We start from the raw sequence: 24,459 nt of genomic DNA, 5'->3' as shown, positions 1-24,459 counted from the left end.
AGCAAACATCACTTACCTCATCTACGTATCCTGCATCTCACATCTGTGGAACTATATGACTCTCCCTCTCTCTCTCTCTACGTCTCTCTCCCTCTCTTTCCCCTTCCTCTGTCTTTCCTACTTCAGATGGAGGGTCCATTTCAGGACATAGAGCTTCTCAAGTCGAGACCGGCCCATATGACGGTGTTCATGAGATATGTCTTCAGCCAGCTACTGGATCCCAACCCACTGGTCAGTACTCTGACCCTAAGGACTGCTATTGACTGTTGTTCCACCTCTTACATGGGAACTAATCTGGTGTGTGTGTGTCGTCTCTCTACAACAGCTGTTCTACCTGTCGGTGGAGGCCTACCTGGGCTCCAGCCCTAAAGACGCCCGTGCCCTCGCGCCTCAGATCTGCTCCCACTTCCTGGACCCTGACGCTGTGCGTCTCTCATTGGTTTATTCAGTTAATTCATTTGGTGAATTAGTCTTAATCAATTAGACCGGACCATTTAATAATCTTGCAAGATTTTAAAGTACTCTTGTAGTTACGGTTCCTTACATTTTTTATTTAATTTTCAGCCGTTAAAAATCAGAGTACGAGAAGAGTACCTGGCTGATATAGGTAAGATCCAACACAACATACTAACGTTACTTTGAAGGTTTTATTTTGAGTTAAACCTGTCTTTAACCAGCCAGGTCAATTAAGAACAAATTCTAATTTGCAATGATGGCCTGGCAAGAAGCCAAAGGCCTCCTGTGGGGACGGGATTTACAATAAAAAACAACAATGTAAGACAAAACAGACAACAGACTGAAGACTGGCATCCGCACAAATACAACCACAAACAGTGCAGGTGTGTGAAGTAAAACATGTTTCCTCACAGAAGGCAACGCAATCTAGTGACATGGGGTGACAACCAGAAACAGCTACATGTCTCAACAACCTGTTCATCTATTTGCCCTTTGACCTCCTCCAGGGACACCAGGTCCTGGGGTTTTAGGTTGGCTGGGAGGGAATTCCACGACCAGGGGGAGCTGAGTAATGAAATGAAATTTTTCCAGATTAAGATCAGAGCTTGTTTTAATTTCGAGTTAGAAGAGAGGATAGATAAAATGAGCGGTGTTTGAGCCTGCGTGTTGTTCGTGATGTCCACTTGACAGCACTGTAGCGATTGGTGACAAAAAAATAAGGCTGCATGATACACAGTCAAGAGCCTTCAGTATAGAGCTTGAGGACATGAACAGTATCACCATAGTTCAACACGGAGAGAAAAGCACAACTAATCAGCTATTTTCTGACTGCAAAGGAAAAACAAGCTCAACTTCTCATCCACCCAAACTCCCAGGTATTTGTACGTTTTGACGTGCTCTATAGAATGTCCTTCCAAGGTACTAATTACATGGTTTTCAGAGTGTTTACTCTTGGAAAATACCATGCATTTTGTTTCACAGGAATTCAGAACAAGCGTCAAATCTTCCAGATTCTTTTGAATGATGTTTTAAAGCCGTTTGAGTTTTGCCAAAAGCTAAAGGGAAATTGCTGCCACTTAATAAGTAAACAGTGTCACCTGCATAAAAATGTCTCAATATGTCTCCCAATGTTGTTGATCTAGATAATAAACCACAGGGGACCTAAAAATGGATCCTTGAGGAACACCTGATTGCAGCTCTATAGTGTCAGACTTACAACCGTCTGCCTTAACACACTGGGTTCGATTTGCCTGGTAGTTTACAAACCCCTCCTGCGCATGACCAGTAATGGTAGTTGTGTAAAGTGGTCAGTCTTAACTTTGTCAGTACAGGGTTGTGATTCTACTTCAGTCTGTAGTAAGTCTTACTGTGAGGTGTTGTGTCCTGTCTCAGAGAGTCGTCTCCATGCCCAGGAGGACATCAGGGGACCACTGTCTGAGCTCCAACAGCAGGTGCTGCCTGACATTCAGGACCAAATACAGGACTACAGGTACAGTACAGTCTATGGGTCAAGCTGAATCATCTGGAGGGGTGTCTTGTGTTTGACAGTGTGTGTGTGTGTGTATATGAAACTGCCTTAATCGACATCCACGTCATCGCTGCCCGGGGAAAAGTGGGTTAACTGGCAGAACGACGTAGTTTTACCTTGTCAGTTCGGGAACAATATCAGCGTAATGCCTGCGATGAGGGGATTGGTCGGTTTGGATCATTTTCAGTTTTTCGTCCCAGCTGTAGTTTGTGTGTATTGAAAGTTGTGTGACCTTTGACCTTGTGTGCTCTGGCGCATGTGTTTGTGTAGGAACAAGCAGATGATGGGTCTGGGCTCTCTGTTTGGAGAGGGAGACCTGCAGCAGCTGGATGGAGACCCAGCCAAGGAGAAACAGGTGGTGGACAGACAGGTCACTGCTCTCTGGGAAATACTGTGAGTTGGACCGTCTTGCTATGATACAACATGTTTATCCCATATGACCTTATCAGGAAAAACTCTGGGGCCCTTATATATGCAATGCATTCTAAGGGAGACACAGTAAACAGGACTGCTAAGATTGCAACAAATAACACACATTGTTACTTTTGTGCTTTGCTGCAATGGTTCAGTGTTAGCATAGCAAAACAGTAACTACGGTAGGACAGTGACCGAGCCAGCTGGCAGTACAGGGAGCTCAACTAGCCTCAACATCTCACCGTACCAAAGGTCAGAGTGTGATCACTGATCACTCGGGAGGCTTTGCAGGTGACCTCGAGCCGCGGGCCGCCCTACCCACATGATGTTTGTTACACACACCTACTCACTCCTATCACATGACTCACTGCTAGGTAGATACAAAACAGGTCACCTTGTTTTTTTATCAGCAAGGATTTATTTATTTTGCACCTTGTTCAACAGGACCGAGCCACTTTGGAACGAAGCCAGAGACCTTATTTAAAGAGAGGTTGTTGTTTTTGAGCAGAAGAGTGTGAGTGAAGAAGCTAACCGTTGTTTTTCTGTGTGTTGCAGCTCGAAGCACGAAGACGACAGAAGGTAATAAAAGTCGGAGCGTCTCATGTCTGTTGCTGGAACGTGATTGAATAATAATCCTTGTTTGTTTGTGTAAACGTACCCTTCTCCATTCTGTCATTTCTCTTCCTTTCTTTGTCTGTTTCTCTTTCTTTCTCTCTTTCCCTGGTTTCTTTCTCTTCCCCGTTACCTTTTTCACACTCGCTCGCCCTCCCCCCTCTCTCGCCCTTGCCCTCACACTGCCTCTCTCTCTCTCGCCCTCCCCCTCTCTCACCCTCACACTGCCTCTCTCTCTCGCCCTCCCCCTCTCTCGCCCTCACACTGCCTCACACTGCCTCTCTCTCTCTCCCTCACACTGCCTCTCTCTCGCCCTCACACTGCCTCTCTCTCTCGCCCTCACACTGCCTCTCTCTCTCGCCCTCACACTGCCTCTCTCTCGCCCTCCCCCCTCTCTCTCGCCCTCCCCCCTCTCTCTCGCCCTCCCCCCTCTCTCTCGCCCTCCCCCTCTCTCTCGCCCTCCCCCCTCTCTCTCGCCCTCACACTGCCTCTCTCGCCCTCACACTCCCTCTCTCTCGCCCTCACACTCCCTCTCTCGCCCTCACACTCCCTCTCCCTCTCGCCCTCCCTCTCTCTCGCCCTCCCCTTCTCTCGCCCTCCCCCTCTCTCGCCCTCCCCCTCTCGCCCTCACACTGCCTCTCTCTCTCGCCCCTCCCCCTCTCTCTCGCCCTCCCCCCTCTCTTCGCCCTCACACTGCCTCTCTTCGCCCTCACACTGCCTCTCTCGACCTCACACTGCCTCTCTCTCTCGCCCTCCCCCTCTCTTCGCCTCACACTGCTCTCTCTCTCGCCCTCACACTGCCTCTCTCTCTCGCCCTCCCTCCTCTCTCTCGCCCTCCCTCCTCTCTCTCGCCCTCACACTGCCTCTCTCTCGCCCTCACACTGCCTCTCTCTCGCCCTCCTCCTCTCTCTCGCACTGCCTCTCTCTCGCCCTCACACTGCCTCTCTCTCTCTCGCCCTCACACTGCCTCTCTCTCTCTCGCCCTCACACTGCCTCTCTCTCTCTCGCCCTCACACTGCCTCTCTCTCTCGCCCACACACTGCCTCTCTCTCGCCCTCACACTGCCTCTCTCTCTCGCCCTCACACTGCCTCTCTCTCTCGCCCTCACACTGCCTCTCTCTCTCGCCTTCACACTGCCTCTCTCTCTCGCCCTCACACTGCCTCTCTCTCTCGCCCTCACACTGCCTCTCTCTCTCGCCCTCACGCTGCCTCTCTCTCGCCCTCACACTGCCTCTCTCTCTCGCCCTCACACTGCCTCTCTCTCTCTCTCGCCCTCACACTGCCTCTCTCTCGCCCTCACACTGCCTCTCTCTCTCGCCCTCACACTGCCTCTCTCTCGCCCTCACACTGCCTCTCTCGCCCTCCCCCCTCTCACTCGCCCTCACACTGCCTCTCTCTCTCGCCCTCACACTGCCTCTCTCTCTCGCCCTCACACTGCCTCTCTCTCTCGCCCTCACACTGCCTCTCTCTCGCCCTCACACTGCCTCTCTCTCTCGCCCTCCCCCTCTCTCTCGCCCTCACACTGCCTCTCTCTTTCCTTCCCTCTCCCTCCTCAGTTCTCCTCTAGCCTCTGCGGTGCTGTTGTACCTCCGTCACTCGGGCATTAAGCTGAGGGACTCTAGGGTGTTTCCAGGACTCAGCACTGAGAAGGAGAAGTGGCTCGCCTTTTTCCCCAAGACCAAGAAGGTAGGAGCTGGAGTCAAAGGTCGAATACTGTGTTCTGGGTCATATTCAGTAGGCACTTGTCCAAATTGAAACGTTTGCTTGAATTTTTACTATGCAAAAAAAAAAAAAAACGTTCTCAATGTCCAAGATGTGCTTGAAATGATTGTTTTACATCACAGAGCTTTACTGTTGTTTACTTCTACAGCTGAGCAGTGCAAAGAAAGAGAAGGATGGAGAGGACAGGAAGAGAAACCCCATCCTGAAGTATATCGGCAAGCCCAGGAGCACCTCCCAGTCCAGTAACTACACACACACACTGAGACAAACACACACACATTCTGTTTTCATCGTAACAGTATGATTTAATTCCCATCATCCCATCCTTCGTTTTGACCCTCGTTGATATTTTTTTTTGTCTCATGTTTTCTTTTGCTTCACTTTGATTTCCCAGCGTTCCATGTCCCCTTGTCTCCCACTGAAGGTGTGTCATTTATTATTTTGAATATCTTGTTGTTTTTCCAGTGTTTTCTCAGCTTATTTTAAAACATGATAATATATAATAATAAATGCCATTTAGCAAACACCTTTTTTTTATCCAAAGAGACTTGATGTACTGTTATTGCTTTCACTTTGGGGTTTTAGGCTGGGTATCAGTAAAGCACACTATAACAAATGCTGATTTCTAAAATGGGCTTTATAAAATACATTAGATTGATTTGATGTTCTCTGTGTGTGTGTGTGTGTGTGTGTGTGTGTGTGTCCTGTCTCATCTCCTCTCAGTGCGTCCTGGCAGTGTGAGGAACATCATCCAGCAGTTTGAGAACCACCCAGAGATCCCCGGGGAGGAGGGGGACGAGGGAGACCTCCAGAGACTGTCCTCCAGCAGCCTGGGAGAGGACAGTATGGACAGGTATCAGAGAGAGTGTGTGTGTCAGTTCTATTGTGCACAATTGTTTGTGTGTCAAGATTGTACATGTTTACTTATGTGTTTCTCTCTCTCTCTCACTGTCTCTTTCTCAGCCCTATGGTGTCGGTGCGTCTGGCTCGTAGTGAGTCTCTGAAGGCGCAGGGGGAGGGGCGTCGGCGGGGCGGGGCTTCAGGAGTGGAGACAGTCCCTCGTTCCCGTAGCGACGTGGACATGGAGGACTGTGGGGAGGAGATAGAGGGGCCGGGCCTGAGACCCCTACACCACAGCGCCTCCTCCTCAGCCACCAGTAGCTCAGCACGGTGAGACTACACACACACACACACACACACACACACACACACACACACATATCATACACACATATCTCATACACACATATCTGAACCACACACATTGCACAAACTCACACACACACTGTTTCGGAACACACTGTAGGATCCACGTGCTCCTGACGGGGTTGGGCAGCAGCATTGTAGCACAGAATAAAGAAAACAGAATAGAACCAGATCTGATTGGTTTTTCCTCCTCAGATCCTTGGAGAACCCCACGCCTCCATACACCCCTCGGTCGTCTAGACGACAGTAAGTCATCACTACAACCTACTGAGGTCTTCAACTTTGATCGACCTGGAAGTATATTAAAACATCTGTGTGTGTGTGTGTAGGTTTGAGGAGTCCCCGGTGGCCCTGCTCCCTGATGCCCCAGCCCTAGAGGACGACGTGGTGGACAGTCACAACTGGCAGGAGACAGTGGCCCCTCAGGTCCTGGCTACTCTCTGTCCCCGAGAGGTGGACCGACAGGCCGTCATTTACGGTAAACATCCACTGCTTGACCTTTGGGTAGCAGCAGAGGAATGTGCAAGGATACATTCAGGCCGAGAGGAACATGTGAAAACCTTATGCATCTACCACTGTTCCTATATCCTGTCTAAACATAGCCACTGTATATCTGACTGGAACTAACATCTTCTATTCTGGTCAGAAGGAAATATTATTAGATTGTTATATTTACATTCTTCTCTGTGTCTCCCCCTTCCTCTCACCTCTCCCGCCATTCTTCCCTCCGCCCTCTCCCCCCCCTCTCTCCTCAGAGTTGTTGACGACAGAGGCGTCTCACCTGCGTACTCTCAGGGTCTTGGATCAGGTGTTTTTCCAGAAGATGAGGTGTGTTCTGAGCTCTGACGAGCTGGCCTGCATCTTCCCCAACCTGCCTCAGGTCTACCAACTACATGGTCAGTGTAGTGTGTGTGTGTGTGTTTCTCAGTTCTGTCAATAGGTATTCAGGCCATGTGGATTTAAAGATCTGATAAGATTGTGTTGCATTAAAGAGGTTCTCTGTTTGTGGCATCGCTGTGTGGGGCCACTGTCTCCTGCCAGTTGTGACTGTCCACCACGTCGTCCTCTAGGGCTGGGGCATCAGGGAGCAGGGCCACCGGGGACTCCTCAAACCTACACACACACACACACACACACACGGTGTAAACAATGTTTTAATGGATTTAGGTGCTGCATGGTAGAGAAGCACTGTTTTAGCGTTGCCTTTGATTTGGTAGTCAGTCTCATTGACGTTAAGCTCAATGTTATTGTGTTTGATCAATGTTGCTTCAATGATTTTATTGTTTAATCAACGTTGTTCCACCGTTGTTATTGCGTTGCAGTGAGCTTGTGTGAAGCCATGAAGAAGAAAAGGGAATCTCCCATCGTTCAGGGCATCGGTGACATCATGCTGGCCAGGGTGAGTTGAACTAGCTAGTCACGCCATCCCAGTCCCGTGTGGCTCAGTTGGTAGAGCATGGTGCTTGCAACGCCAGGGTTGTGGGTTCTATTCCCAGGGGGACCAGTATGAAAATGTATGAACCCACTACTGTAAGTCGCCCTGGATAAGAGTGTCTGCTAAATGACCCAAATGTAAATGTAATCTCTCCCTCCCTCAGTCTTTGTTTCACTATCCCTTCAAATCAAATGTTATTGGTCACATATGTCCAGTGTTAGCAGTGTTAGCATGTTCATCAGTGAGATGGAGTGTTACGCTGTTAGTGGTCAGTTTGAGGGCTCAGCTGTTGATAACACATGTCCAATAGTTTTCAATCATATGCTTATTGAGTGAACCGAACATTAGGAACACCTTCCTAATATTGAGTTGTACCCCCCCCCCCTTTGCCCTCAACAGCCTCAATTGGTTGTGCAGGGACTCTACAAGGTGTTAAAAGCGTTCCACAGGGATGCTGGCCCATGTTGACTCCAATGCTTCCCACAGTTATCAAGGTGGCTGCATGTCCTTTGTGTGGTGCACCATTCTTGATACACACGGGGAACTGTTGAGTGTGAAACAACCCAGCAGTGTTGCAGTTCTTGACACAAACCGGTGCGCCTGGCACCTACTACCATACCCCGTTCAAATGTACTTAAATAGTTTATCTTGCCCAGTCACCCTCTGAATGGCACACATACACAATCCATGTATACTTGTATACTGGAGCCTCAGAATGGAATGAGTTGCCTCTGCCCATAAAAACAACGTCCTCTCTGGGCAGCTCTAAAAATATGTTTGTCTTCTGTGCCCATATGAATAACCCCTATGATGTAACTGGAATGATGAGATAGAGGTTCTTCTTCTCTGTTGTTGTTTTATTATTTCACTGCCATACTGTGTTGGATCTTGTCTAGTAGTCATCTTGTCTCAAGAGGACCACAATGGAAATAAGTCCCAGACTGTATTGCGTGTTATCCTCAATGATTTTAGTAATGTGACGTATGGCTTTTTCAAGTTTTATGTCTGCTTGTTTTTTAAAATGGTCAAATTAATAAACTAAACTAAAATCCATGTCTCAATTGTCAAAAAGGCGTAAAAATCTTTCTTTAACCTGTTTCCTCCCCTTCATTTTCACTGATTGAAGTGAATTTAACAAGTGACTTCAATAAGGGATCATAGATTTCACCTGGTCAGTCTGTCATGGACAGAGCAGGTGTCCTTAATGTTTTGTACACTCCGTGTATATTGTGTAGTGTTGTGTTTTGACTGGGATATCGGTGTGTACCTGTGTGTTAGTTTGAGGGCGTGGCGGGGGAGGAGTTTCAGGAGCAGGTGTCCCACCTGTGCAGCCAGCAGTCTCAGGCTCTGGAACTCATTAAGAACAAGCAGCGCAAAGACCCTCGCTTCACACACATCATCCAGGTAACACACACGCATCACCCGGGTAACACACACGCATCACCCGGGTAACACGCACGCATCACCCGGGTAACACGCACGCATCACCCGGGTAACACGCACGCATCACCCGGGTAACACACACGCATCACCCGGGTAACACGCACGCATCACCCGGGTAACACGCACGCATCACCCGGGTAAAACGCACGCATCACCCGGGTAACACACACGCATCACCCGGGTAACACACACGCATCACCCGGGTAACACACACGCATCACCCGGGTAACACACACGCATCACCCGGGTAACACACACGCATCACCCAGGTAACACACACGCATCACCCGGGTAACACACACGCATTACCCGGGTAACACACATACATGCAGTCACAATGGCTTTTCCATTAATTGATTTGATTGTTTGATGGATGTATTGTCAGGAGTGTGAGGCCAGTCCTCACTGTAGGAGGCTGCAGCTGAAGGACCTGCTGGTGTCTGAGACACAGAGACTCACTAAGTACCCTCTGTTACTGGACAACATCATCAAACACACAGAGGGTACGTGGGATCCATCATCCGCCTCCATATCTCTCTTTCTTATTTATATAGAGATTCTCTCACACTCATACTCACCAATTACCCTCTGTTACTGGACAACATCACACACACTGATAGTCTGACAGTTTAGCACCAGTGTTCTTCATTAAGTTACTGTTGGATTATATGTTAGTCTTAGTAGTTAGGTGATATGTTAGTCTTAGTAGTTAGGTGATATGTTAGTCTTAGTAGTTAGGTGATATGTTAGTCTTAGTAGTTAGGTGATATGTTAGTCTTAGTAGTTAGGTGATATGTTAGTCTTAGTAGTTAGGTGATATGTTAGGTGATATATTAGTCTCAGTAGTTGGATTATATGTTAGTCTTAGTAGTTAGGTGATATGTTAGTCTTAGTAGTTATGCGAGTAGGTTTGTCTTAGTAGTTAGGCGAGTAGGTTAGTGTTAGTAGTGTTTTAAAAATAGCTACTGCTTTGAACTAACTGGTCCTATTTGATGTTGTGATATCACTGGGTGTAACGTCTTCCTACAGCTGGCTCCACAGACCTCCCGCCTCTCCAACGTGCACAGGCCTGCTGCCGCGGGATTCTGCAGGCCGTCAATGAAGTCGTCAGGGAGACTGAACACCGGCAACGACTCAACCAATACCAGCGCAGGCTGGACCCCACGCCACAGTTCAAGGTACCTCCTTTTCCTCTTCAGAGTTTAGTATTTTCCTCCTCTTCAAAGTTAGTATTGACCATCTCTTCAACGTTAGTATTGACCACCTCTTCAACGTTAGTATTGACCATCTCTTCAACGTTAGTATTTTCCTCCTCTTCAACGTTAGTATTGACCATCTCTTCAACGTTAGTATTTTCCTCCTCTTCAATGTTAGTATTGACCATCTCTTCAACGTTAGTATTGACCATCTCTTCAACATTAGTATTTTCCTCCTCTTCAATGTTAGTATTGACCATCTCTTCAACGTTAGTATTTTCCTCTTCTTCAATGTTAGTATTTGCCTCCTCTTCAACGTTAGTATTTACCTCCTCTTCAATGTTAGTATTGACCACCTCTTCAACATTAGTATTGACCACCTCTTCAATGTTAGTATTGACCATCTCTTCAACGTTAGTATTTTCCTCCTCTTCAACGTTAGTATTGACCACCTCTTCAATGTTAGTATTTTCCTCCTCTTCAACGTTAGTATTGACCACCTCTTCAACGTTAGTATTGACCATCTCTTCAACGTTAGTATTTTCCTCCTCTTCAACGTTAGTATTGACCACCTCTTCAATGTTAGTATTGACCACCTCTTCAATGTTAGTATTGACCACCTCTTCAAAGTTAGTATCTTCCTCCTCTTCAATGTTAGTATTGACCACCTCTTCAATGTTAGTATTGACCACCTCTTCAAAGTTAGTCTCTTCCTCCTCTTCAATGTTAGTATTGACCACCTCTTCAAAGTTAGTCTCTTCCTCCAACACATAGTATAACAGCTTTATTCTGATGATGTCCTCTGTCCTGTCAGAGTCTGGACCTGACCAGTAAGACAATGATCCATGAGGGTCCTCTCACCTGGAAAGTCAATAAAGACAAAACTTTAGGTAAGACCCACAACACTCCACAGATAGAACTGCTGTGCTTTAGATTCTGTTGGCTACTCTGTCCAGAGCTAAAAGGAATCAGCTGCGAGAGACCCCGGGAGACACTGTCCCAGACATGTATTCCATATTGGAGTCACTGTTCTGATTCTGCTGTATTGTTGCTTCAGTCACCAGATAATACACTGGGAGTTGAATCATTTGTGCCTTGTTAACTTTTTGGGTGACTATCTTTGACTTGATTTATTTTCCCTCCCAGAGATCCAGGCCCTACTGCTGTCAGACCTACAGGTTCTAAGTTCTAGTGTTCAGTGTTCTGTAAGGGTTCTAACCGTATGGTTCTGGTTCTCCTTCATCTCTCAGAGATCCAGGCCCTGCTGCTATCAGACCTGCTGGTTCTGCTCCAGAGAGGTCCAGACGACCGGCTGCTACTGCGCTGCCCGTCCCGCTGGCTGGGGGGAGGAGGTAGCGGGGACACCAAGGCCTCCTTCAGCCCCGTGGTCCAGCTAGACTCCCTCCTGGTGCGCTCTGTGGCCACAGGTAAGAGGTTAGAGGTCAGGGGTTATGGGACAAAGTGTGGAGTGGCCAATGGTTGTGTATAGATGAATCAGTGATCTGGGTTAGATTTAGACAACAGTTTAATGCTGTAACAACAATGTAATAACAGAAAATGGGATCTCAATAAATTTGCAAGATAATAAGATAATGGCTTTATTATCCCTGTGGTGGTGATGATGATGGTTTGATTGTGTCTGATTCCCACCTCAGACAACAAGGCCCTGTACGTCATCAGCACCACAGAGAGAAAGATCTATGAACTGGTAGCGGGGACATCCTCAGAGAAAAACATGTGAGCACATCTACATCATCCATATCTATACCAGGAATAGAGATTAGTTTACAGATAATATACATGATCGAGGTTCATCAGGATTTTAACCTGCAGCATTTTACTCATCACATGGAAAAGCTTTGGTGGACGTTTTGAGTGCCATTTTATTTTTATTTTTCACAGCTGGAAGGACCAACTTGAAAAGACCATCTCATTGGTTGCTGGCTCCTCACCTTCGACCAATAACAGATCCACACCTATTTTGTGAGTAATCCTTACACTGGCCCGTTTCTAACAATTAACATTGAAGATCTGTAGACTCTGATAGCATTGCAGACCATTCGCTATAGTTGTCTTAAGCAGTACTGATTCCATCTCATTGATCTCTCTTCTGTCTTCTCACTCATTCCTCGCCCTCTCTCTTCTTTATCTCTCTCTCCTTTATCTCTCTCTCAGCTCCCCAAGTCTTGGCAACGCTTCCCCTGTCTCAACTGGCAGCCATGTCTATCAATCAGGTGAGACAAATTGTGTTAGTAAGGAAGTGTATGTTTTTGGAGTGGATTATAGTGACTACAGATATAAATATTTATTTCTGTACAGTAATATTCTCTATCATTCCCCAACTCTGCTCTGTCGTTCATCACATTGATGATCTTTAATGTCCCTAGACGACTCGATGACGGAGCATGTGGTTTTCATGGAGACGGACTCCCCTAACGATGAGGATAACGAGCTCGCACGCACCACACCAACGGACCAATCAGGAGCTTTCTTCTGCGGGGAGGGGCAGGACTATGTCAAGCGACGAATTGGAGTAGCAGAGGCAGCTCTTGAAGACGGTGAGAAAGCAAGAGACTTAAACATATTAAAATGTTATTTTGTATACGTATGTACTAGCGTCACTAGAATGTGTTTGGTTGAGAATCAACTTTCCACTTATTCAATACCACTTTTCTGCCTTTTCAGTGGAGACGCTAAGGCAGCTGATTTTCCGCGACCTGGAAGATGGGTGGAGTCACGGCTCAGATGGCACGCCCACAAACGAGGCAGCCAATGAGAGGAGCCCGTTCAATGACCACCAGAGGCCGCCGTCCTCTGAGACTCTCCTTAGCGTCAGTCCCAGCCAATGGGAGGCTGAGCACGCAGAAGCCGCGCCCTCGGAGGTGGAATGCCCCAGTGTGCATGTTGTGAGGAAAGGTAACGAGGACAGAAGATTTAGACAGTAACCTAATATTGTTGTCCATTTTCATTAAATTACTGCTTGTTTCTTTGTGGAGCCACATTGGTGTCTAATATGATCAAATGAAGTCAGACTCTACAGAATGACATCAGAATGTTTGATAATACACACTCCACCCTTACCTTCTGCGTGGTCACACTCCTCCTTTACCTTCTGCGTGGTCACACTCCTTCTCTACCTTCTGCATGGTCACACTCCTCCTTTACCTTCTGCATGGTCACACTCCTCCTTTACCTTCTGCATGGTCACACTCCATCTCTACCTTCTGCATGGTCACACTCCTATTCTACCTTCTGCGTGGTCACACTCCTCCTTTACCTTCTGCGTGGTCACACTCCTTCTCTACCTTCTGCATGGTCACACTCCTCCTTTACCTTCTGCATGGTCACACTCCTCCTTTACCTTCTGCATGGTCACACTCCTTCTCTACCTTCTGCATGGTCACACTCCTTCTCTACCTTCTGCATGGTCACACTCCACCCTTACCTTCTGCGTGGTCACACTCCTCCTTTACCTTCTGCATGGTCACACTCCTTCTCTACCTTCTGCATGGTCACACTCCTTCTCTACCTTCTGCATGGTCACACTCCTCCTTTACCTTCTGCATGGTCACACTCCTCCTTTACCTTCTGGGTGGTCACACTCCTCCTTTACCTTCTGCATGGTCACACTCCTCCTTTACCTTCTGCATGGTCACACTCCTTCTCTACCTTCTGCATGGTCACACTCCTTCTCTACCTTCTGCATGGTCACACTCCTTCTCTACCTTCTGCGTGGTCACACTCCACCCTTACCTTCTGGGTGGTCACACTCCTCCTTTACCTTCTGCATGGTCACACTCCTCCTTTACCTTCTGCGTGGTCACACTCCTCCTTTACCTTCTGCATGGTCACACTCCTCCTTTACCTTCTGGGTGGTCACACTCCTCCTTTACCTTCTGGGTGGTCACACTCCTCCTTTACCTTCTGGGTGGTCACACTCCTCCTTTGCCTTCTGGGTGGTCACACTCCTCCTTTACCTTCTGCGTGGTCACACTCCTCCTTTACCTTCTGCGTGGTCACACTCCTCCTTTACCTTCTGCGTGGTCACACTCCGCCCCTCCCTTCTGCATGGTCACACTCCTCCTTTACCTTCTGGGTGGTCACACTCCTCCTTTACCTTCTGGGTGGTCACACTCCTCCTTTGCCTTCTGGGTGGTCACACTCCTCCTTTACCTTCTGCGTGGTCACACTCCTCCTTTACCTTCTGCGTGGTCACACTCCTTCTCTACCTTCTGCGTGGTCACACTCCTCCTTTACCTTCTGCGTGGTCACACTCCTCCTTTACCTTCTGCGTGGTCACACTCCTCCTTTACCTTCTGCATGGTCACACTCCTCCTTTACCTTCTGCATGGTCACACTCCTCCTTTACCTTCTGCATGGTCACACTCCTCCTTTACCTTCTGCATGGTCACACTCCTCCTTTACCTTCTGCATGGTCACACTCCTTCTCTACCTTCTGCATGGTCACACTCCTTCTCTACCTTCTGCATGGTCACACTCCTTCTCTACCTTCTGCGTGGTCACACTCCACCCTTACCTTCTGGGTGGTCACACTCCTCCTTTACCTTCTGCATGGTCACACTCCTTCTCTACCTTCTGCATGGTCACACTCCTTCTCTACCTTCTGCATGGTCACACTCCTCCTTTACCTTCTGCATGGTCACACTCCTCCTTTACCTTCTGGGTGGTCACACTCCTCCTTTACCTTCTGCATGGTCACACTCCTCCTTTACCTTCTGCATGGTCACACTCCTTCTCTACCTTCTGCATGGTCACACTCCTTCTCTACCTTCTGCATGGTCACACTCCTTCTCTACCTTCTGCGTGGTCACACTCCACCCTTACCTTCTGGGTGGTCACACTCCTCCTTTACCTTCTGCATGGTCACACTCCTCCTTTACCTTCTGCGTGGTCACACTCCTCCTTTACCTTCTGCATGGTCACACTCCTCCTTTACCTTCTGGGTGGTCACACTCCTTCTTTACCTTCTGGGTGGTCACACTCCTCCTTTACCTTCTGGGTGGTCACACTCCTCCTTTACCTTCTGGGTGGTCACACTCCTCCTTTGCCTTCTGGGTGGTCACACTCCTCCTTTACCTTCTGCGTGGTCACACTCCTCCTTTACCTTCTGCGTGGTCACACTCCTCCTTTACCTTCTGGGTGGTCACACTCCTTCTTTACCTTCTGGGTGGTCACACTCCTCCTTTACCTTCTGGGTGGTCACACTCCTCCTTTACCTTCTGGGTGGTCACACTCCTCCTTTGCCTTCTGGGTGGTCACACTCCTCCTTTACCTTCTGCGTGGTCACACTCCTCCTTTACCTTCTGCGTGGTCACACTCCTCCTTTACCTTCTGCGTGGTCACACTCCTCCTTTACCTTCTGCATGGTCACACTCCGCCCCTCCCTTCTGCATGGTCACACTCCTCCTTTACCTTCTGGGTGGTCACACTCCTTCTTTACCTTCTGGGTGGTCACACTCCTCCTTTACCTTCTGGGTGGTCACACTCCTCCTTTACCTTCTGGGTGGTCACACTCCTCCTTTGCCTTCTGGGTGGTCACACTCCTCCTTTACCTTCTGCGTGGTCACACTCCTCCTTTACCTTCTGCATGGTCACACTCCTTCTCTACCTTCTGCGTGGTCACACTCCTCCTTTACCTTCTGCGTGGTCACACTCCTCCTTTACCTTCTGCGTGGTCACACTCCTCCTTTACCTTCTGCGTGGTCACACTCCTCCTTTACCTTCTGCATGGTCACACTCCTCCTTTACCTTCTGCATGGTCACACTCCTCCTTTACCTTCTGCATGGTCACACTCCTTCTCTACCTTCTGCATGGTCACACTCCTTCTCTACCTTCTGCATGGTCACACTCCTTCTCTACCTTCTGCGTGGTCACACTCCACCCTTACCTTCTGGGTGGTCACACTCCTCCTTTAACTTCTGGGTGGTCACACTCCTCCTTTACCTTCTGCATGGTCACACTCCTCCTTTACCTTCTGCATGGTCACACTCCTCCTTTACCTTCTGCATGGTCACACTCCTCCTTTACCTTCTGCATGGTCACACTCCTTCTCTACCTTCTGCATGGTCACACTCCTTCTCTACCTTCTGCATGGTCACACTCCTTCTCTACCTTCTGCGTGGTCACACTCCACCCTTACCTTCTGGGTGGTCACACTCCTCCTTTAACTTCTGGGTGGTCACACTCCTCCTTTACCTTCTGGGTGGTCACACTCCTCCTTTACCTTCTGCGTGGTCACACTCCTCCTTTACCTTCTGCGTGGTCACACTCCTCCTTTACCTTCTGCGTGGTCACACTCCTCCTTTACCTTCTGCGTGGTCACACTCCTCCTTTACCTTCTGCGTGGTCACACTCCTCCTTTACCTTCTGCATGGTCACACTCCTCCTTTACCTTCTGGGTGGTCACACTCCTTCTTTACCTTCTGGGTGGTCACACTCCTCCTTTACCTTCTGGGTGGTCACACTCCTCCTTTACCTTCTGGGTGGTCACACTCCTCCTTTGCCTTCTGGGTGGTCACACTCCTCCTTTACCTTCTGCGTGGTCACACTCCTCCTTTACCTTCTGCGTGGTCACACTCCTCCTTTACCTTCTGCATGGTCACACTCCGCCCCTCCCTTCTGCATGGTCACACTCCTCCTTTACCTTCTGGGTGGTCACACTCCTTCTTTACCTTCTGGGTGGTCACACTCCTCCTTTACCTTCTGGGTGGTCACACTCCTCCTTTGCCTTCTGGGTGGTCACACTCCTCCTTTACCTTCTGCGTGGTCACACTCCTCCTTTACCTTCTGCATGGTCACACTCCTTCTCTACCTTCTGCATGGTCACACTCCTCCTTTACCTTCTGCATGGTCACACTCCTTCTCTACCTTCTGCATGGTCACACTCCTTCTCTACCTTCTGCATGGTCACACTCCTTCTCTACCTTCTGCGTGGTCACACTCCACCCTTACCTTCTGGGTGGTCACACTCCTCCTTTAACTTCTGGGTGGTCACACTCCTCCTTTACCTTCTGCATGGTCACACTCCTCCTTTACCTTCTGCATGGTCACACTCCTCCTTTACCTTCTGCATGGTCACACTCCTCCTTTACCTTCTGCATGGTCACACTCCTTCTCTACCTTCTGCATGGTCACACTCCTTCTCTACCTTCTGCATGGTCACACTCCTTCTCTACCTTCTGCGTGGTCACACTCCACCCTTACCTTCTGGGTGGTCACACTCCTCCTTTAACTTCTGGGTGGTCACACTCCTCCTTTACCTTCTGGGTGGTCACACTCCTCCTTTACCTTCTGCATGGTCACACTCCTCCTTTACCTTCTGCGTGGTCACACTCCTCCTTTACCTTCTGCATGGTCACACTCCGCCCCTCCCTTCTGCATGGTCACACTCCTCCTTTACCTTCTGGGTGGTCACACTCCTTCTTTACCTTCTGGGTGGTCACACTCCTCCTTTACCTTCTGGGTGGTCACACTCCTCCTTTACCTTCTGGGTGGTCACACTCCTCCTTTGCCTTCTGGGTGGTCACACTCCTCCTTTACCTTCTGCATGGTCACACTCCTTCTCTACCTTCTGCGTGGTCACACTCCTCCTTTACCTTCTGCATGGTCACACTCCTCCTTTACCTTCTGCGTGGTCACACTCCTTCTCTACCTTCTGCGTGGTCACACTCCTTCTCTACCTTCTGCGTGGTCACACTCCTCCTTTACCTTCTGCGTGGTCACACTCCTCCTTTACTTTCTGCGTGGTCACACTCCTCCTTTACCTTCTGCGTGGTCACACTCCTCCTTTACCTTCTGCGTGGTCACACTCCTCCTTTACCTTCTGCGTGGTCACACTCCTCCTTTACCTTCTGCGTGGTCACACTCCTCCTTTACCTTCTGCGTGGTCACACTCCTCCTTTACCTTCTGCATGGTCACACTCTCCTCCTTTACCTTCTGCGTGGTCACACTCCTTCTCTACCTTCTGCGTGGTCACACTCCTCCTTTACCTTCTGCGTGGTCACACTCCTCCTTTACCTTCTGCGTGGTCACACTCCTCCTTTACCTTCTGCGTGGTCACACTCCTCTGTTCGATTCAGCTGATCTGGTTTTCGGATCTCATACTGTCTGTCACACTCTCATACAATATCACCTCCCTCACACTCACTCTTTCACTCCATCTGTCCTCAGCTGTGATTGCGGGCTCCCCTTCTATCCCTGATGACATCACTGAAGATGTCACCCTCCACTCTGACCAATCACCTGAGCCGAGAGGCGAGGCCAGTGTACGGGGTAATGCTCCAGTCGTCAGTCTAGTTGTCCTTTTCAAGCCTCATGAATATCTTCCATTAGGTCCAAGTCTCTCTGTCTGAGGTTTGTGACTACTTCACCAGAGTCGTGTCCAGAGAACTATTTTGAAATGCAGATCGTATGGTTCTTCCTGAATTTGTCCAATAAGAACACTCACTTTCGTTTTTCCATTTTTTAAACGTTTTCCAATTCATACCTACTGAACATAACCCTCTAGCTGCATACTATAAGATTTCACAGTTGTAGTGTCAATTTGACATGGAGATTGACTTTTGTTCCCGCGGGTGCTCATTGCAACTCTGTAAACCCACTGTGCTGCAGGAAACGTGTTCTACCTGGTGATGCCTACAGAGCAGGGAGAGGGACTGCTGGACGAGAGCCACACAGATGAGGTCAACGACCCCCCCACCCCGACCACCACTGAACTTCCTGATCTGGAACAGGAAGTAATTTCATCGCCTGTACAGACTCATGAGAAAGAAGGGCAGGTCGCTTCCATCATGTCTGCGGACAATCAATCGGAGAGGGGAAATCTGAGTCGGCAGGAAGGGCAGAGTCAATCACAAAAGAGCCTCCAGAGCCATATAATCAAAAATGTGGATGATATTTTCCACACCATCGAGGAGTTGATGAAAAAGCTGCACCAGCTGAGGGTAAGGCGTTTTAAACACATACACTTGGACGTTATTTCCATGCTAATCTTTCCTTGTCGTTTTCTCCCCTCATAACCCCCCCAGGACATAGAGACAGCTCATCACCAGCTCCTGAACACACTGAGAGAGCCGCCTGTCTATCCAGAGTCTGGTGACCTCTTTCATATCCAGGCCACCGTCGTCAGGACACCGTTTCTGGACCGGGACCCAGGGGACGGTGAGTTCAGGGGTTAGATAGAAGAGGTCAGGGTCATACAGAAGAGGTTTTGTGGAAAGATTTGGTCTGGATACCACCTTTCATAAAGGCATTTCTTAAACATTCAAATTCAATATGGACCTTTCTGGTTGTTGGTTTGTGTTTGTCTGTGTTTACATCAGCTCTGTTATTGACATGTCTCTCTCTCTCTCCCTCCAGGAAAGGAGGCGAGCCCAGCAGAGCCAGCCAAGCTGAAGATCCTCTCCACTGGATTCTAACGTTGTCATTTCAGCGAGGACTTAACAGACTTACCCCCACCCTGCCGTAGACATACGCACACACACACTGATGGACTGGGACCCCAACCTTTACCCCCTAACCCCCTCTCACACCCCTCACCATCAGCCCAATCCCAGCACGCACTGCTCATGGGAGCAGAATCCAGGAAGTACCGGGATGACGTTGGCATTGCCCTGGGAGACCAGGAATTGATGCAGGACTGATGCCCCTACCCCCTGAGACCCAAGGGGCTGCCCCCAGCATGGGGTTAGGGTGAACTCTGACCTCTGCGGAGCAGGAAAGAGAGGATGGACAGATGAAGGGGGGAAATGGAAAGAAGCAGTGATGAAACAGTTGTGCGAAGAAGCAAATAGAGTACAAGAAGTGAGAGGAATCTAAATTGAGTAACGTCAAGGATAAAATGTTGAATGGAATGAATAAGGTTGGCTACATTGGAAGGAGAAGTTAGTATACTTTGAAAAGAACACTGGGTTCAAGGGAGAGAGTTGAGAAGTGACTGATGTTTTGACAAAATAACGACTGGACAACTGAAGGAATCCGGCACTTTACCCACAATGCATCCTCTGTCATGTATCCATACGCCAAAGCTGATTGGATTGGTGAGGGATAGGACACTGGACAGATCACCGGCTCTATTGGGAGTCAAAGCTGCACCTAGTTTGAGCCAAGATGGTAGTTCTTTACCACTGGTTGCTTTACAGTATGCCTGCCATGGAGGCTGATCGAAGGACTGTGTCTATATATCTATATATTCAGGTTTATTGCTCTGGGCCAAGAGGAAGGAAGGAATGAGTAAAGAGATCACAACATGCACAGTCCTCATTCATCCATAAATTCATTCATGTTATATGATACATATGTTTGATAATCACACAGGAGAGAAGCGCCATGAAGGAAGAGGTGTGTTGTTGTTGTTAAGGTATAACCAAGATGGCGGTCGGTCAGTCATTCTGACGTATGCAGCAAGTCCTGCATGTATGTACAGCTGCTAAGCTACGGGATGGGTTGTCTGTAGCGACAACATCTTCCCGGTGACCTCAGTAACGCGTCGTGGTAACACTACTACCGCACTGTTCTCTACTGAATGGCTGTTGTCTCGTCTACAGCGCTACTCCTAGACGTACAGCGATGACCACTACGAAAAAGGATACATGTTCAATGAATGCACAGATGTCTATCATGTCGTCATCATTTCCTAAAGAACGCTCTACTCTATTGTGTGTGTAATACTGTAAATCCGCTCTATACTACTATACCATGACTAGTGTTTGCTGTACTGCCACAAAAAACCATGAAGGGATGTTCCTTCATACAGAGTGGCATAGGTTTGAACTGAGAGACACCTTTTGCACAGACAACTTGTATTCATTGGGAGAGGAAATCTGTTAACCCTCTAAGTGTGTGGTCAGCGTACGATATGTCTGTGTGACACTACAGTGTGTGTGTGGTCAGCGTACGATATGTCTGTGTGACACTACAGTGTGTGTGTGGTCAGCGTACGATATGTCTGTGTGACACTAGTGTGTGTGTGGTCAGCGTACGATATGTCTGTGTGACACTACAGTGTGTGTGTGTGTGGTCAGCGTACGATATGTCTGTGTGACAATACAGTGTGTGTGTGTGGTCAGCGTACGATATGTCTGTGTGACACTACAGTGTGTGTGTGGTCAGCGTACGATATGTCTGTGTGACACTACAGTGTGTGTGTGTGGTCAGCGTACGATATGTCTGTGTGACACTACAGTGTGTGTGTGTGGTCAGCGTACGATATGTCTGTGTGACAATACAGTGTGTGTGTGTGGTCAGCGTACGATATGTCTGTGTGACACTACAGTGTGTGTGTGGTCAGCGTACGATATGTCTGTGTGACACTACAGTGTGTGTGTGGTCAGCGTACGATATGTCTGTGTGACACTACAGTGTGTGTGTGGTCAGCGTACGATATGTCTGTGTGACACTACAGTGTGTGTGTGGTCAGCGTACGATATGTCTGTGTGACACTACAGTGTGTGTGTGGTCAGCGTACGATATGTCTGTGTGACACTACAGTGTGTGTGTGGTCAGCGTACGATATGTCTGTGTGACACTACAGTGTGTGTGTGTGGTCAGCGTACGATATGTCTGTGTGACACTACAGTGTGTGTGTGTGGCCAGGGTACGATATGTCTGTGTGACAATACAGTGTGTGTGTGGTCAGCGTACAATATGTCTGTGTGACACTACAGTGTGTGTGTGTGTGGTCAGCGTACGATATGTCTGTGACTACAGTGTGTGTGTGGTCAGCGTACGATAGGTCTGTGTGACTACAGTGTGTGGTCAGTGTACGATATGTCTGTGTGACACTAGTGTGTGTGTGGTCAGCGTACGATAGGTCTGTGTGACTACAGTGTGTGTGTGTGGTCAGCGTACGATATGTCTGTGTGACACTGCAGTGTGTGTGTGTGTGTGGTCAGCGCACGATATGTCTGTGTGACACTGCAGTGTGTGTGTGTGGTCATCGTACGATATGTCTGTGTGACACTACAGTGTGTGTGTGTGTGTGGTCAGCGTACGATATGTCTGTGTGACACTACAGTGTGTGTGTGTGGCCAGGGTACGATATGTCTGTGTGACAATACAGTGTGTGTGTGGTCAGCGTACAATATGTCTGTGTGACACTACAGTGTGTGTGTGTGTGGTCAGCGTACGATATGTCTGTGACTACAGTGTGTGTGTGGTCAGCGTACGATAGGTCTGTGTGACTACAGTGTGTGGTCAGTGTACGATATGTCTGTGTGACACTAGTGTGTGTGTGGTCAGCGTACGATAGGTCTGTGTGACTACAGTGTGTGTGTGTGGTCAGCGTACGATATGTCTGTGTGACACTGCAGTGTGTGTGTGTGTGTGGTCAGCGCACGATATGTCTGTGTGACACTGCAGTGTGTGTGTGTGGTCATCGTACGATATGTCTGTGTGACACTGCAGTGTGTGTGGTCAGCGTACGATATGTCTGTGTGACACTGCAGTGTGTGTGTGGTCAGCGTACGATATGTCTGTGTGACACTACAGTGTGTGTGTGGTCAGCGTACGATATGTCTGCGTGACACTACAGTGTGTGTTGGGGCTCCAGAGGGGATGCAGATTTTTCGTTTACCTTGGCATGGTGGACGATTCCAGACTCTTACTTTCATTCTGTCTCTTAGCTCGACATTCGTTTACCCACTCTTTTGAGTAAGTTCTTTTTCTTCTGGTCTTTTGTCTGTGTTTTTCCTACATTTCTGTCGTGAGTTCTCTAACCATCTCTCTCGTATAGAGGTTAGAACTGATGGTTCCTCCCTTTGTCAAACCGCTGCACAACAAACTAGGGCATGCATACACGTCTTTAATGATCCTTTTCTCTTTTAATCTTGTTCACTTATGTAATATAGAAATCACAATCTTGTATTTTTCCTGGAAAGCCTTTGTCCTTTCTTTTGATTTTATTTTTGTAGATACCAAGACGAAAAAAAGTGTACATTATTTTCTCTCACGTTTGAATAAATGGTGAGGTTGTTAGCTGCAAAGAAGGAAAATTAAGTCTTGTTGCAGATTCATGTGTATTGTGACATTAAAAAGAACTTTGAAAAAAGGATTGAGTCCTAACTTGCCCACCTTCGTTGATACGAGAAAGAAACGAACTCTACCATGAACATTGACAGATCCTGAATCAAATGAAGCTACCAGTAAGCATATTTATTCACACATTATACATCCACTATTGAGTACAGAAATATCAGGCCAATTTCTCTCTCAAGGGCCCGACAAATGTATTGTCTTTTAGGGCCTCCCGTATCATTGAAGTTGACCACTTTGAGGAGAGCTGTGGAGGTGACAGTGAGCAGCCTCAATTGGTTTGAGCTGGGAAAAATTGCCCAGAATGGCCTACTGTATTCACCTTATAGGAAAGGAGCCAATGGCTTAAGTCAAGTAAGCCAAGTATTGATGTTGAGGGCCAGGAAATATTATATTCAGTAGGGGAAGTCCAAACGGACCTTTGTCCACTAACATGATGGGTGAATCTCAATTGTAGTTCCTTGACTGCTCACGTCCTCTCCTGCTTCCTTCTCTAAAGGCATTGGAGGAGAAGGTACACAATATATATAAAATCATGTGGACACTCCTTCAAATTAGTGGATTCGGCTATTACAGCCACTCCCATTGCTGACAGGTGTATAAAATCGAGCACACGGCCATGAAATCTCCATAGACAAACATTGGCAGTAAAATGGCCTTACTGAAGAGCTCAGTGACTTTCAACGCAACACAGTCATAGGATGCCACCTTTCTAACAAGTCAGTTCATCACATTTCTGACCTGCTAGAGCTGCCCTTGTCAACTGTAAGTGCTGTTACTGTGAAGTAGCAACCTCTAGGAGCAAACAGCAAAGTGGTATACTGGGGCTGCAACAAACTCACAGAGCGGGAACGCTGAAGCGAAATAGTGAGTAAAAATAATCTGTCCTCATTTGCAACACTACCGAGTTCCAAACTGCCTCTGGAAGCAACGGCAGCACAGTAACTGTTTGTTGTGAGCTTCATAAATGTGTTTCCTTGGCCGAGCAGCAGCACACAAGCTTAATATCAACATGCCCAGTGCGAAGCATTGGCTGGAGGGGTGTAACTCTCGCTGTCATTGGACTCCGGAACAGTGGAAAAGATTTCTCTGGAGTGATGATTCACACTTCACCATCTGGCAGTCTGACAGACAAATCTGGGTTTGGCGGATGCCAGGAGAACGCTACCTGCCCCAATGCTTAGTGCCAACTGTAAAGTTTGGTGGATGAAGAATAATGGTTTGGGGTAGGCCTCTTATTTCCAGCGAAGGGAAATATTAACACTATAGCATAGAATGACATTCTAGACTTTGGGGCAACAGTTTGGGGAAGGCTTTTTCTTGTTTCAGCATGACAATGCCCCTGTGCACAAAGCGAGGTCCATAAAGAAATAATTTGTCGAGACCGGTGTAGAA

The 24,459-nt window shown here is 48.1% G+C and overlaps 1 protein-coding gene across 6 annotated transcripts in view; it reads left to right on the top strand.

The window, feature by feature from the left end:
- Positions 1–23,083, top strand: part of LOC135510451 (rho guanine nucleotide exchange factor 11-like) — a 35,651-nt gene extending 12,568 nt beyond the window's left edge. For 4 of the 6 annotated variants that reach the window (XM_064931389.1, XM_064931391.1, XM_064931387.1 and 1 more), the window contains 29 exons: positions 127–231; positions 326–424; positions 565–607; positions 1,849–1,945; positions 2,255–2,377; positions 2,954–2,977; positions 4,567–4,696; positions 4,881–4,974; positions 5,127–5,156; positions 5,456–5,585; positions 5,696–5,902; positions 6,134–6,184; positions 6,268–6,416; positions 6,694–6,834; positions 7,261–7,337; positions 8,652–8,777; positions 9,202–9,319; positions 9,846–9,994; positions 10,827–10,902; positions 11,263–11,439; positions 11,668–11,749; positions 11,915–11,995; positions 12,188–12,246; positions 12,400–12,570; positions 12,698–12,928; positions 18,205–18,306; positions 18,646–18,977; positions 19,062–19,194; positions 19,393–23,083. In XM_064931389.1, coding sequence (XP_064787461.1) covers positions 127–231; positions 326–424; positions 565–607; positions 1,849–1,945; positions 2,255–2,377; positions 2,954–2,977; positions 4,567–4,696; positions 4,881–4,974; positions 5,127–5,156; positions 5,456–5,585; positions 5,696–5,902; positions 6,134–6,184; positions 6,268–6,416; positions 6,694–6,834; positions 7,261–7,337; positions 8,652–8,777; positions 9,202–9,319; positions 9,846–9,994; positions 10,827–10,902; positions 11,263–11,439; positions 11,668–11,749; positions 11,915–11,995; positions 12,188–12,246; positions 12,400–12,570; positions 12,698–12,928; positions 18,205–18,306; positions 18,646–18,977; positions 19,062–19,194; positions 19,393–19,451 — 3,396 coding nt within the window. In that variant the 3' untranslated portion in view covers positions 19,452–23,083. The remainder of the gene's footprint in view (positions 1–126; positions 232–325; positions 425–564; positions 608–1,848; positions 1,946–2,254; positions 2,378–2,953; positions 2,978–4,566; positions 4,697–4,880; positions 4,975–5,126; positions 5,157–5,455; positions 5,586–5,695; positions 5,903–6,133; positions 6,185–6,267; positions 6,417–6,693; positions 6,835–7,260; positions 7,338–8,651; positions 8,778–9,201; positions 9,320–9,845; positions 9,995–10,826; positions 10,903–11,262; positions 11,440–11,667; positions 11,750–11,914; positions 11,996–12,187; positions 12,247–12,399; positions 12,571–12,697; positions 12,929–18,204; positions 18,307–18,645; positions 18,978–19,061; positions 19,195–19,392) is intronic. The other 2 variants (XM_064931390.1, XM_064931392.1) reach the window with 2 other exon arrangements.
- Positions 23,084–24,459: the final 1,376 nt, after the last annotated feature.

This window comes from Oncorhynchus masou, chromosome 23 (genome assembly GCF_036934945.1).
Source record: "Oncorhynchus masou masou isolate Uvic2021 chromosome 23, UVic_Omas_1.1, whole genome shotgun sequence".
Lineage (NCBI taxonomy): Eukaryota > Metazoa > Chordata > Actinopteri > Salmoniformes > Salmonidae > Oncorhynchus > Oncorhynchus masou.
The sequence above is the reverse complement of the archived record's forward strand: the minus strand, read 5'-3'. Positions and strand labels throughout refer to the sequence as shown.